This window comes from Lepus europaeus, chromosome X (genome assembly GCF_033115175.1).
Source record: "Lepus europaeus isolate LE1 chromosome X, mLepTim1.pri, whole genome shotgun sequence".
In the NCBI taxonomy this organism is placed as follows: domain Eukaryota; kingdom Metazoa; phylum Chordata; class Mammalia; order Lagomorpha; family Leporidae; genus Lepus; species Lepus europaeus.
The window spans coordinates 26,776,081-26,789,109 of NC_084850.1; the positions used below are offsets into that span (position 1 = coordinate 26,776,081).

General features: G+C 38.6%; 1 protein-coding gene across 5 annotated transcripts in view; it reads left to right on the plus strand.

The window, feature by feature from the left end:
* Positions 1-13,029, plus strand: part of SMARCA1 (SWI/SNF related, matrix associated, actin dependent regulator of chromatin, subfamily a, member 1) — a 100,253-nt gene that overhangs the window by 44,344 nt on the left and 42,880 nt on the right. For all 5 annotated transcript variants that reach the window (XM_062182947.1, XM_062182951.1, XM_062182948.1 and 2 more), the window contains 3 exons: positions 1,715-1,847; positions 3,418-3,566; positions 9,546-9,665. In XM_062182947.1, the coding sequence (XP_062038931.1) occupies positions 1,715-1,847; positions 3,418-3,566; positions 9,546-9,665 (402 nt within the window). The remainder of the gene's footprint in view (positions 1-1,714; positions 1,848-3,417; positions 3,567-9,545; positions 9,666-13,029) is intronic.

Genomic DNA, 13,029 nt, shown 5'->3' on the forward strand with positions numbered 1-13,029 from the left:
GACAGGAAAATATTGGCTACTTAAGACACCATCCAAAAATTATTTTATACTTAAAAAATATTTTTTCAGGGAGCTATTTATCTTTCCTTTCATCTTGACACTAAAGGTAAGCCCTTTGATAGATTGGTGTCATTTATTGAACTACAGCTTCAGTTTATCTCAGTGTGGCTCATATTTTGAGATAAAGAAATACAAGCTCTGAAGGAAAAAGGTGCAAAAAAGCCGTGTATTCAAAATCCCAAGAAACAGGTCACTATCAATTTTTGGAAGCCATAGAAAGTCATATGCCAATGAGACATAACTTAGAAGTCCTTTCTATTATCACAGAGAATAGAAAAATACTGAACATTGGGATATTTCAAAATCTCTATTTTTTGGCATAATTCTCATTATTTTAGTATGGTATTGAACTATCTAGTTGATTAAGTATAGGTAAGCCTACTTAATTCAGTGTTACTGAACTGGAAAACCTAATGGTAATAGCACTTCCTTTCTTTAGAAGTGTTAGAGTAGAGCCAATATTTCAAAATTTATTTGTTGAAATGTAGAATTTTAGGTATACGTAGGATACTGGGTTCTTTTTGTTTTACTTGCTTTGTTGAAACTTTGTTACTGGGTTGCAGTTTCCTTATATTTAGTGCAAGGGCTATTTTGAGCCTTGTATCTTTGATTCCCCTCGCTGTTCCCCCCCCCCGCCACTACCCTCTTCCTTTTACCTTCTGCTTAAAATTTTTTTTGAAAATGAATTTATTTTATTTTATTTCTTTTAACTTTTATTTAATGAATATAAATTTCCAAAGTACAGCTTAAGGATTACAATGGCTTCCACCCCCATAACTTCCCTCCCACCCGCAACCCTCCCCTTTCCCGCTCCCTCTCCCCTTCCATTCACATCAAGATTTGAAAATGAATTTATTTAAGGGGCAGAGAGAGAGAGAGCGCTATCGATTCTATGAGCTTGTGCAAGCACATGTTCCCATCCAGTGGTTCACTCCTCGGATGCCCATAATATCCAGGACTGGGCCAGGCTAATGCTAGGAGCCAGGAACCTAATCTAGGTCTCACAGGAGTGGCAGAAACCCAACTACTTGGGCCATTACCTGCTACCTCTCACGATGCACACTAACAAAAAGGAGCAGCTTCTGAGTTTTAAAAACCCTCTTCCTGTATGTTTTTATGTTGCCAAAAGTTGCCATCTGTCACCTTTACCAACTATAAACCATAGGGCCAATTGTAGACCACTATATAGTCAGGATATTAATATCGCATTAATTTTTCTGACCTTTTATCCATATTTTTGAATTGTCTTAGTAAGCAGAAAGAACTGCTTGATTTTGAGATAAAGCAGACTTTTGCCACCATAGCAACCCTTGCTAACTACTTTGTTCCTTACTTATAAAACCTGATAGTTTGGAAGATGATTGAATTTAGTGGCTGGAAGTTACTTAGTAACTCTATACAGAAGCTTTCTTTTCTCTGTTGTCCTCATCTTAAAGGGGCTTTGCCTTTTGTCTTTCTGGAAGTTGCCCATTAAGAGTTTCTTTGTCCTAAGGATCTTTAGATAGTCTTAATACTAACTATTCTCCTTTCAAAGTGGTAGGTCTAGAGAGATGGAAAGCTAATTTTATTTTCAGAAGTTTACAGTGTATGATTGCTGTACTCTTAAATTTTATCCAGGATATCCAATATCTCATATTAGGAATCTTTCTACTAGGATCGAGCTCATCGTATTGGTCAGAAGAAACCAGTACGTGTATTCCGTCTCATCACCGACAACACTGTGGAAGAAAGAATTGTGGAAAGAGCAGAGATAAAACTGAGACTTGATTCAATTGTTATACAACAAGGTATTTATGCTTACAAACTTTGTTAAGTGGGTTTTGCAAAAACACATGTGATTTTCTTTAAACAGGATTACTTTCAGTAAACATTGTTTGACCACACTTTGCAAACTTAGAGAAGAAAGTCAAAGATGTTAATTAAAATCTTCCTTGTTGATACCCTTGTATTCACTGTATGGAGTAGTTGAACACCAATAGCTTATAGTTGAATACTAACAGCATGCCTTGTAAAGTACCTGATAGTATTTAGTAGCTAAAATATCTGTTTTTTTTTTAAGATTTTATTTATTTACTTTAAAGTCAGAGTTAGAGAGAGGCAGAGGTAGAGAGAGAGGCAGAGGTAGAGAGAGAGAGAAGGTCTTCCATCTGCTGGTTCACTCCCTAAATGGCCACAATGGCCGGAGCTGAGCTGATCCAAAGCCAGGAGTCAGGAGCTTCTTCCAGGTCTCCCAATGCGGGTGCAGGGGCCCAAGGACTTGGACTGTCTTCCCCTGCTTTCCCGGGCCACAGCAGAGAGCTGGAACAGAAGTGGGGCAGCTGTGACTAGAACTGGTCCCCATATGGAATTCTAGCACTGCAGGCTGCGGCTTTACTTGCTGTGCCACAGCACTGGCCCTAAAATATCTAGTTTTTAAAAGATTTTGAAACATTATTAGAGGTTTCCTTTCTATATAAAAAAGTTTGATCTGAAAAACAAAGTTTGAACATGAAAAAAAAATTGTCCTTCTGGGTTTAAATTTTTTTCTTTTAAAAGATTGATTTAAGAGGCAGATTGAGAATGTGTGGTCCTATCCACTGGTTCATTCCTCAGATACCCACAATGGCCAAGACTGGGCTGAAGCCAGAGCCAGTAGCTGGGAATGCAATCCAGGTCTCCATATGGGAGCTAAGAACTCAGTTACTTGAGCCACGTTTCTGCTTTCCAGAGTCTGCATTAGCAGGAAGCTGGAGTCAGGAGCCAGAGTCAGGAATTGAACCTAGGCACTCAGATGGGGGGGTGCAGGTGTCTTGACTGCTAGACTAAATCCTATTCCTGTCTGGAGTTTTCACGGAATTTTACAGAAGGAAATTCGTGTTAAAATAGAAAGCATGTTCATTAAATGACTTTAAAAAGTCATTAGTTTTCAGGGGCCTGCTCTGTGGCGTAGTAGTCTAAGCCTCCGCCTGCAGTGCCTGGCGGCTCCAGTTTCTATCTCAGCTGCTCCTCTTCCTATCCAGCTCTCTGCTTATGGCCTGGGAAAGCAGTGGAAGATGGTCCAAGTGCTTAGGCCCCTTTACCTGTGTCGGAGACCTGGAACTCCTGGCTCCTGGCTTCAGATCAGCTCAGCTCCTGCCATTGTGGCCATTTGGGGAGTGAACCAGCAGATGCAAGATTTCTCTCTCTCTCTCTCTCTCTCTCTCTCTCTCTGACTCTACCTCTCAAATAAATAAATAAATCTTAAAAAGAACCTCACTAGTTCTCTTGTTCTTACAAAGCTTTATGTATGATGAAATGTAGTAGTGTCTGATTAGAACTAATATGGTATACTCTCTTGGGAATATAATTGCATATATGGAACTTTAATTTTTATATTAGGAAGACTCATTGATCAGCAATCTAACAAGCTGGCAAAAGACGAAATGTTACAGATGATCCGCCATGGAGCCACCCATGTTTTTGCTTCAAAGGAAAGCGAGCTGACAGATGAAGATATTACAACTATTCTGGAAAGAGGAGAAAGGAAGGTTAGTTACCATAGAGTTCTGTTTTTATGTTGGATTGTTTTAAAATCAACATACTTCAGCATACTACTGTACTTGCATTGTACTTACCTGTGATTCAAGTAGCTTACATTCTCTCTAAGAACTTGCCTATTTATTTCTAGGGTGGATTAGGTTTTTTCAAACATTGGTGAGAAAGACTAGGATTTAAAATTGAGCACTCTTATTCTTATTGAATAGTGCTCACTGAAAATACTGTGCTTAAAAGTGAAGTAGATTTTCCTTTTTACCATATGTATAAAGACTTACATTTTTAAGGTTTTTTTTTTTACATTGGGTTAGGAAAAAAATGAAATTGTAAAAATGAGGGGGTCTTCAAAAAGTTCATTGAAAATGTCCCTTGTAACCACTACACATGACTGGAAACCATTATACTTAGTGAAATAAGTCAGTCCCCAAAGGAGAAATATCATGTTTTCTCTGATATGTGGTAACTGATAGAGTAAAATAATTGTAATATATATGAGCACAATTTACATTTTGAAAATTGATTATTCTTTACAGCCTTTGTCTCTACTACTGTAGAATAGTGTTTTTTTCTTCTATTTTGAATTATTTGCTTAGTGGAAGATTAAGCTTATGATTATAAAATAAACTGAAAGTATGTCACTGTAAAAATTAAAAGAAACAATAAGAAAGGAAGGAGGAGACAGAGTGGGAGTATGGGCAGAAGGGAAGGGTAGGATGGCAACTATCACTATGCTCCTAAATCTGTATATATGAAATTTGTTCACCTTATATAAATAAAAAATTGTTAAAAAATTAAAAAACAACTATGCATGGGTTTAAGCTTGTTTTGCAGCAAAATAAACTTATCTTTTAATTCTGTTTTTTCGAACCTTTTTGAAGTCTCATTCATGTTTCTAAAATATAAGGACTCTTCAAAGACATAATCATTATACCATTATACTAGTGTCCCACCTGAAAAACCCAATAATTCTTTAATAACATCAAATATCTTGTTAGTATTCAAATGTCCAATTGTTTCCTAAATGGTTATAGTTTCTAAATTTAATGTTATATTTGTTCTATCAACATGATATAGAATTTTAAAAAATCCCTTAAGTATTTATAGAATACATGAGAGAGCAACTATAATTACATAAGCTTAACTGTCCCACCAAAAATTTCATTAAAAATCAACTCACATATTTGGTTTCGGTTCATTTTGTGCATTTTTGGAAAGTAACTTTAAATTGTGAGAAGCACATAATTTAGAGAGAGGGTAAAATATCACTTTTTTCTTGACCTCAAGGGAAAATATGGATCTTCTGAATACTGTTATAATGTTTTGTTCTTAAGAATTTTTTTTTATTTGAAAGGCAGAGTTAGACAGTGAGAGAGACAGAGAGAAAGGTCTTCCTTCCGTTCACCCCCCCCCCCCAAATGGCTGCTACAGCCAGCGTGCTGCGCCAGTCCGAAGCCAGGAGCCAGGTACTTCCTCCTGGTCTCCCATGTGGGTGCAGGGGCCCAAGTACCCAGGTCATCCTCCACTGCCTTCCCGGGTCACAGCAGAGAGCTGGACGGAAGAGGAGTAACCGGGACTAGAACCCAGCGCCCATATGGGATGCTGGTGCCACAGGTGGAGGATTAACCAAGTGAGCCACAGCGCCGGCTCCTGTTCTTAAGAATTCTTTATTTTTTTCTGTTTATAAAATCTGGAAGAAGACATCAGAGTCTGCTAACAGAATTTTTCATGTAGCACTTTTACATCTCTAAAGAGGTCTGTGTTTAATCAAATAAACAACTAAACAAAAATACCAAACAACTGATCTTGTCTCAGTTTCAATATTCTGAAAACCTGGGCTACTTTAATAACTACTAGAACTGATGTCAGATGATAAAGGTGTTGTTTTTCTTTTTCTGTTTATTTTTTCTGTTTATTTATTGGAGAGGTAGAGTTACAGAGAAAGGCCTTCTATCTGCTGGTTTACTCTCCAAATGGCTGCAACAGCTGGAGCTGAGCTGATCTGAAGCCAGGAGCCAGGAGCTTCTTCCAGGTCTTCCACGTGGGTGCAGGGGCCCAAGCGCTTGGGCCATCCTCCACTGCTTTGCTAGGTGCATTAGCAGGGAACCAGATTGGAATAGGAGCAGCTGGGACTTGAACTGGAACCCATATTGGATGCTGGCACTGCAAGTGGCAGCTTTACCCGCTGTGCCACAACAGCAGCCCTGGTGTTGTTTTTCTAAATGCCTTATTTTTTTTTTGACAGCCAGAGTTGATATGATAGTGAGAGAGAGAGAGACAGAGAGAAAGGTCTTCCTTTTGGCTGTTGGTTCACCCTCCAATGGCTGCTGCGGCCGGCTCATCACGGTGATCTGAAGCCAGGAGCCAGGTGCTTCTCCTGGTCTCCCATGTGGGTGCAGGGCCCAAGGACTTGGGCCATCCTCCACTGCCTTTCCCGGACCATAGCAGAGAGCTGGCCTGGAAGAGGGGCAACCAGGATAGAATCCGGCACCCCAACCGGGACTAGAACCCGGTGTGCCGGCGCCGCAAGGCGGAGGATTAGCCTGTTAAGCCACGGCACCGGCCTTATTTCTTGATTTTAAATATACAAAATATCATATTTATGAGAAATCCAGTCCAGTATTTAGCAAACTTATCTTTTTTCAAAGATTTATTTGTTTGAAAGAGTTACAGAAAGAGGCAGAGACAGAAAGGGAGAGGTCTTCCATCCTCTGGTAACTCCCCAAGTGGCTGCAACAGCTGGAGTTGAGCCGATCCGAAGCCAGGAGCCAGGAGCTTCTTCCGGGTCTCCCCTGTGGGTGCAGGGGCCCAAGGACTTGGGCAATCCTCCACTGCCTTCTCAGGCACATTAGCAGGGAGCTGGATTGGAAGTGGAGCACCTGGGACTCGAACCAGTGCCCATATGGGATGCTGTTGCTGCAGGCCAGGGCTTTAACACACTAAGCCACAGCGCTGACCTGCAAACTTATCTTGAAACTAGTAGAATTCTCATTTGGAGAAAAGTTCTGTATAATTGTACATGTTCAGACGTAGGATGAATGTTCCTGTTAAGGAATTCAGATCCTGGCTCAAAATTCGCTTTGCTTCACTTCTGTCCCCTCTATGCTTACATAGAATTAAACACCATTTAGTTAAGCTTTGTGGCAATTTGGTTGCAAATAAAAAATGTCAGGGATTCATAGCTCAGCTGTTAAAATTTATAAGCCACGAATACATTAAAAATCCATTCATTTTGAAAAACTCCACAAAGCAAAGTGTTGACTTAGCCTTTGCAGGTTATTTATCTAAACACACTTAATGTGTTAATATCGCATCATTACCTGAAAGTCACCAAAGACTATTTTTTTAAAAGATTTATTTTATTTATTTGAAAGACAAAGTTACAGAGAGAGGTAGAGATAGAGAGAGAGGTCTTCCATTTGCTGGATCACTCCCCGGATGGCTGCAACGGCTGGAGCTGCACTGATCTGAAGCCAGGAGCCAGGAGCTTTTTGCTGGTCTCCCACGTGGGTGCAGGGGCCCAAGGCTCCGGGCCATCTTCTACTGCTTTAGCAGGCCATAGCAGAGAGCTGGATCGGAAGAGGAGCAGCCGGGACTAGAACTGGCGCCCATATGGGATGCCGACACTTCAGGCCAGGGCTTCAACCGCTGTGCTACAGCGCCGGCCCCCGAAGACTATTTGTAATGAGTAAGGCAAAAAAGAAATCAAAACAAAACTACTCTTTTCTTTGATAGGAAGAAGCAAGCTAATTTTTCAGATTAAAAATAATTGTAACAGAATATTCTATGACAGATAAACAAATAAGGAAGGACTCGAGTCACTTGTTGTAATATCTAAAGCTGGATAATAGGTAAAGTCCATATTTCTTTCTTTTTCTTAATTTAACTCTGGTACATGAGTTAAGATGTAAAGCAGCAATAATGCAACTGATTCTAAATAACTTGGAATTTTATTGCAAACATTCCATAAAGAATGGAAACAAATTAGTCCATTTTTTTGTCTTTGAATATAATTGCTTATAATGACTGATAACTATCATTATAAAACATATTTGATAAGCCAACTCAGTTTAGTTTACCTTTTTTTTTACTGAATTTCTGTTTAATAAGAATTTTGCCCATATACCACATCACATCAACTAGTAACAATGATTTTCCATCTTAAAATTTATGAATACTAAGAAAAAAACATATGACACAGTTTTGTTAATGCTATGTAGGGGATTACAAAAGACAAGGATGATAAGAACCAGGGCAAAGAAAGAAACTTCTTATTGCCATCACCACAGTATTGTTTAGTACTGCCTAATGTGTATCTGTTAACATATGTAAAAACTGGGTTTCTAAATATGTTTATATGTATTTTTAAAAGTCAACTACCAGTGGCAATTTCAGTATCAGTAGGTTTTATTATTTTTTTAGAAATTTTCACTTATGCTTTTGTATATCAAAGCCTCAGATTCTAGTTTTAATTAAGATAGATATAAGAATAACAAGTAGGCATACATATGAAAAGACAAACACACCTTAACTAAATTGCCAAACCTTTCTACTGTACTTATTCCATCAATGAATCAGAAATTTCTAGTCTTGTTGAAGTGTGCTTATTTAAGAGTTAGATGCTGTATGCATTGCAGAAAGAGAAATGAGCATGAAAGTAAGCAGGAAAGATGAAAAGGGAAATAATCAAGGATAAGGCTATGCACAAAATAAATATCAAGAACCTTGAGTGCTGTTCAACAAAATATAGCACCATGAGAAAAGGTAATTTTATATTGGGATGTAATCAAAATTTGGTCAAGAAACTACTAGGAGACAAAACAGAAACATGAAAATATTTTATACTAACTTTTAAAAGAAGCCTTAAAAGTGACCTTACAATACTCAGTTTTCAATAAAACTTTCTTTTTATTTATTTATTTTTTTGACAGGCAGAGTTACACAGTGTGAGAGAGAGAGAGAAAGGTCTTCCTTTTACCATTGGTTCACCCCCCAAGTGGCTGCTACGGCCGGCGCGCTGCACCCATCCGAAGCCAGGAGCCAGGTGCTTCCTCCTGGTCTCCCATGCAGGTGCAGGCCCCAAGGACCTGGGCCATCCTCCACTGCCCTCCCGGGTCACAGCAGAGAGCTGGCCTGGAAGAGGGGCAACCAGGACAGAATCCGGCACCCTAACCGGGACTAGAACCCGGTGTGCCGGCGCCAAGGGGGAGGATTAGCCTAGTGAGCCATGGTGCCGGCCAATAAAACTTTCATAAAGCCTCATCTACCTCAGAAATGTTGGATAGGATTAAGATGTAAAACAATGGACTTCAAACGTCGGAAGTTCATTCCCTCTCATGGGGTCTAATCTAGCCCTGCAAGAATGGGAATGTATTCCTGTGAGCCCTAACCTGCTCCACAGAGTAAGCATTAAACCCTCTTAAAGACCTAATCACCATCTTTTAAAGATCCTGCTCCCTCAAGGCACATTACATTGGGGCCCACACTTCTAAAATATGACCCTCTGAGGGATCAAATCATATCCAAACCGTAGTAACTACACTTGTGTATCCTGCAAATTGGTTAAGTTTGTTTTTTAGATGATTTTATTTTTGAGGTCTTTCCTGCATTTTGAACAATCTTGTCTTAGTATGTTTCATGTCATTATGTAAAATGGAATAAAATAATATTCCAACTTTACTTTTATTTCAGCATGAACTTTTTGTCCCATTAGAAATTTTCACATGGCTCATCTTCAATGATAAAAGATTTAAAGAAAGCTGAAACGAGAATACTTGAGAAACACCTTTAAGTATTTAAAATCCTTGAACACGTTAAAATTACATTAATGTTTGATGTTAACATTGCATTTTTAGTTCATAAATGAACAGACTGAATATTTTATGTCAAAACCTGACTTTTATAAATGTAGAGAATCTGTAAATTTTATAAGAAATAGAGTGACAATATTCTCATTTTACTATATTAAACATTAGACTGCAGAGATGAATGAACGCTTGAAGAAAATGGGAGAGTCTTCTCTAAGGAATTTTAGAATGGACGTTGAACAAAGTTTGTACAAGTTTGAAGGAGAAGATTATAGAGAAAAACAAAAGGTAATTTTTTGTCCTCAACAGTTAGATCCTCAAATTAACCTTTCTTCCTGTAACAATCGTAAAATAACACTGACACTTAATGTATTATAATACTCTGCTCTAAGAGAGTGAAATTTTATCGTTGGTGAAGAGATCTCGTGCAAGGGCTATCTTTAGTATATTTTGTTTTATCATCATCATCATCATCATCATCATCATTTTTGCTGCTGCTGCTGCACACATTGAGTATACACATTGAGTATCCCTTATCTGAAATGTTTTGCGACCAGAAGTGTTTCATATTTTAGAGTTTCTGGGGTAGACTTTTGCATAGACTTTCACAGGTTGAGCTTCCCTAATCTAAAAATCTGAAGTCCAAGATGCTCCAAAATCTAAAATATTTTGAGGGTTAGTATTCAGAAAGTCTCTGATTTGGGGTTTTTGGACTAGGGGTGTTCAGCCTGTATTACTACTCTTGCTCCTGGGAAGCAGTTTAGGATTGTGACTGAGTTCCTGAAATCTGGAGCTTAAATCTCAATTCTATCACTAGTTCAATTAAGTGACTTTGGGTACTCGGTTTTCTCACCTATGATATGGGGGTTATCGTAATTGTATCACAGAGTGATTCTGAAGGTGAAAGAAGTTAATACTCATGAAATAATTACAATAATGCCTGATACTTATTATTAACTGTAGGAGGAATAACATTATCAACATTTAGTTATTTAAATGCCAGAAAGACTTTGTTACATGTGGTCTCATTTATAAAATAATGCATTATAAGACATTGCATGGACAGCAAGGGTCTGTTGAAGAAGTGAGGGTTGTATTTCTGTTGTTTAAGCTGAAATTAAGGCTGTAATTTTAAAGCTTTTTATTTTGAAATGACTTTAGACTTACAGAATGGTTGTAAAAGCAGCTCAGCTTTCACACTCAGCTTTCCCTGATGTTAACAACTTACATGTTAGCATAATTTTCAGATATAGGATATTGGCACAATTTTTTTAAGATTTATTTATTTATTTGAAAGATAACAGAGAGAGGAGAAGCAGAAAGAGAGGTCTTCCATCGACGGTTCACTTCCCAATCGGCCACAACGGCCGGAGCTGCACCGATCCGAAGCCAGGGGCCAGGAGTTTCTTCTGGGTCTCTCACTCGGGTACAGGGACTCAAGGACCTGGGCCATCTTCCACTGCTCTCCCAGGCCACAACAGAGAGCTGAGGAAGTGGAGCAGCCAGATTTCGAACCGGCGCCCATATGGGATGCTGGTGTTTCAGGCCAGGGCGTTAACCTGCTGCTCCACAGCACTGGCCCTAGCACAAGTTTTTCTCCTAGTATCCTTTTGGTTTTTAGGGGAGCTAATCTAGCATCCTACATTGCATCTTTTGAAGACTAGACTTTGTTTTTTAAAGAGCACTTACATGTTTATAGCAACATCAAGAAGACAGTAGAGAGTTCTCATATACCCTCCCCCAGCACTGCACAGCCTTGTCACCTGATTAGCATCCCACACCAGAGTGATACGTGAAGTCATGGATCTGTGAGTATGTTAGTACATCATTCTCATCCAAAGTCCATCAGTTCTGTTAGGATTCTCTCCTGGTGTGTATATTCTGTGGCTTTTGAGAAATGTCTAGTGACGTATGATGTGTATTTACAATTATAATATTATTCAGAGTAGTTTCACAACCCTAAAAATCCTCTGTGCTCCACTTCTTCATCCTTACCCTCTGTCAGGCCCCAGAAACCACTGATCTTTTGAGTGACTCCATAGTTTCACCACTTCCAAAATGTAATATAGTTGTAGGCAGCTTCTTTTTTTTAACTTTTATTTAATAAATATAAATTTCCAAAGTACAGCTTATGGATTACAATGGCTTCCACCCACATAACTTCCCTCCCACCCGCAACTCCCTCTCCCCTTCCATTCACATCAAGATTCATTTTCAATTCTCTTTATATACAGAAGATCAGTTTAGTATATATTAAGTAAAGATTTCAACAGTTTGCCCCCACATAGCAACACAAAGTGAAAAAATACTGTTGGAGTACTAGTTATAGCATTAAATAACAGTGTACAGCACATTAAGGACAGAGATCCTACATGATATTTTTTAAAAATTAATTAATTTCCTATGCAATTTCCAATTTAACACCAGTTTTTTTTTCATTTTCAATTATCTTTATATACAGAAGATCGATTCACTATGTAATTAGTAAAGATCTCATCAGTTTGCACCCACACAGAAACACACAGTGTAAAAATACTGTTTCAGTACTAGTTATAGCATCACTTCACATTAGACAACACATTAAGGACAGATCCCACATGAGATGTAAGTACACAGTGACTCCTGTTAACTTAGTAACATTTATTTAGGTTTCCTACATGTTCTTTCGTGGCTTGATAGCTCTTTTTTTAGTGCTGAGTGATATGCCATCATGTGAGTACACAACAGTTTATTTATCTATCACCTACTGAAGGACATCTTGGTTGCTTCAGGTTAAGAATACAGCTTGTATTAAATGTGTGCAGGCTTTTTGTGGGTATAATTTTTTAACCCCTTTGGGTAAAGTCCAAGGAGCATGATTGCTGGATCCTGTGGTGAGCATATGTGTACTTCATAAGAAACTTCCAAACTATCTTCCAGAGTACCTGTACCACTTTGCATTCCCATCAGCAGTGAAGGAGAGTTCCTGTTGCTTTACATCTTCACCAGCATTTGGTGTTAGCAGTGTTTTGAATTTTCACCATTCTAAAAGGTGTACAGTAATTTCTCACTGTTTTTTTTTAATTTTAAATTCCTTTTTTTTTGTTGAAAGATTTGTTTATTTGAGTGGCAAAATTACAGAGGCAAAGCAGGGTGGGGAGAGAGAAGTATCAGTCTTTCATCCTCTGGTTCACTCCTCAAATGTCTGCAACAGCCAGGGCTGGGCCAGGCTCAAGTAAGAAGCCAGGAGCCAGAAACTTCTCTGGGTCTCCCATGTGGGTGACAGTGGCCCAGGCACTTGGACTATCTTCTGCTGCTTTCGCAGGCCATTAGCAGGGAGTGGATGGTAAGTGGAGCAGCCAAGACATGAACCAGAGCCCATATGGTATTCCAGCTTAACATGCTATGCCACGATGCTGCCCCCAGATTTTCAGTTCTTTAATGACACATGATGAATATTTTTTCATGTACTTAATTACCATCCTTTGGAGGATACTTAAAATAGTTTGTGGAATATGGATGCTATGTAAAAATATTAATGAAGTTCAAAACTTTTTGCACCAAATAAATGTCTTTTAATTCTGTTTTTCCACAAACATTTAGAGGTACACTTGTATAGCTTCTTTGGTCCTTTATTTTATTTTATTTTATTATTTTTGACAGGCAGAGTGGA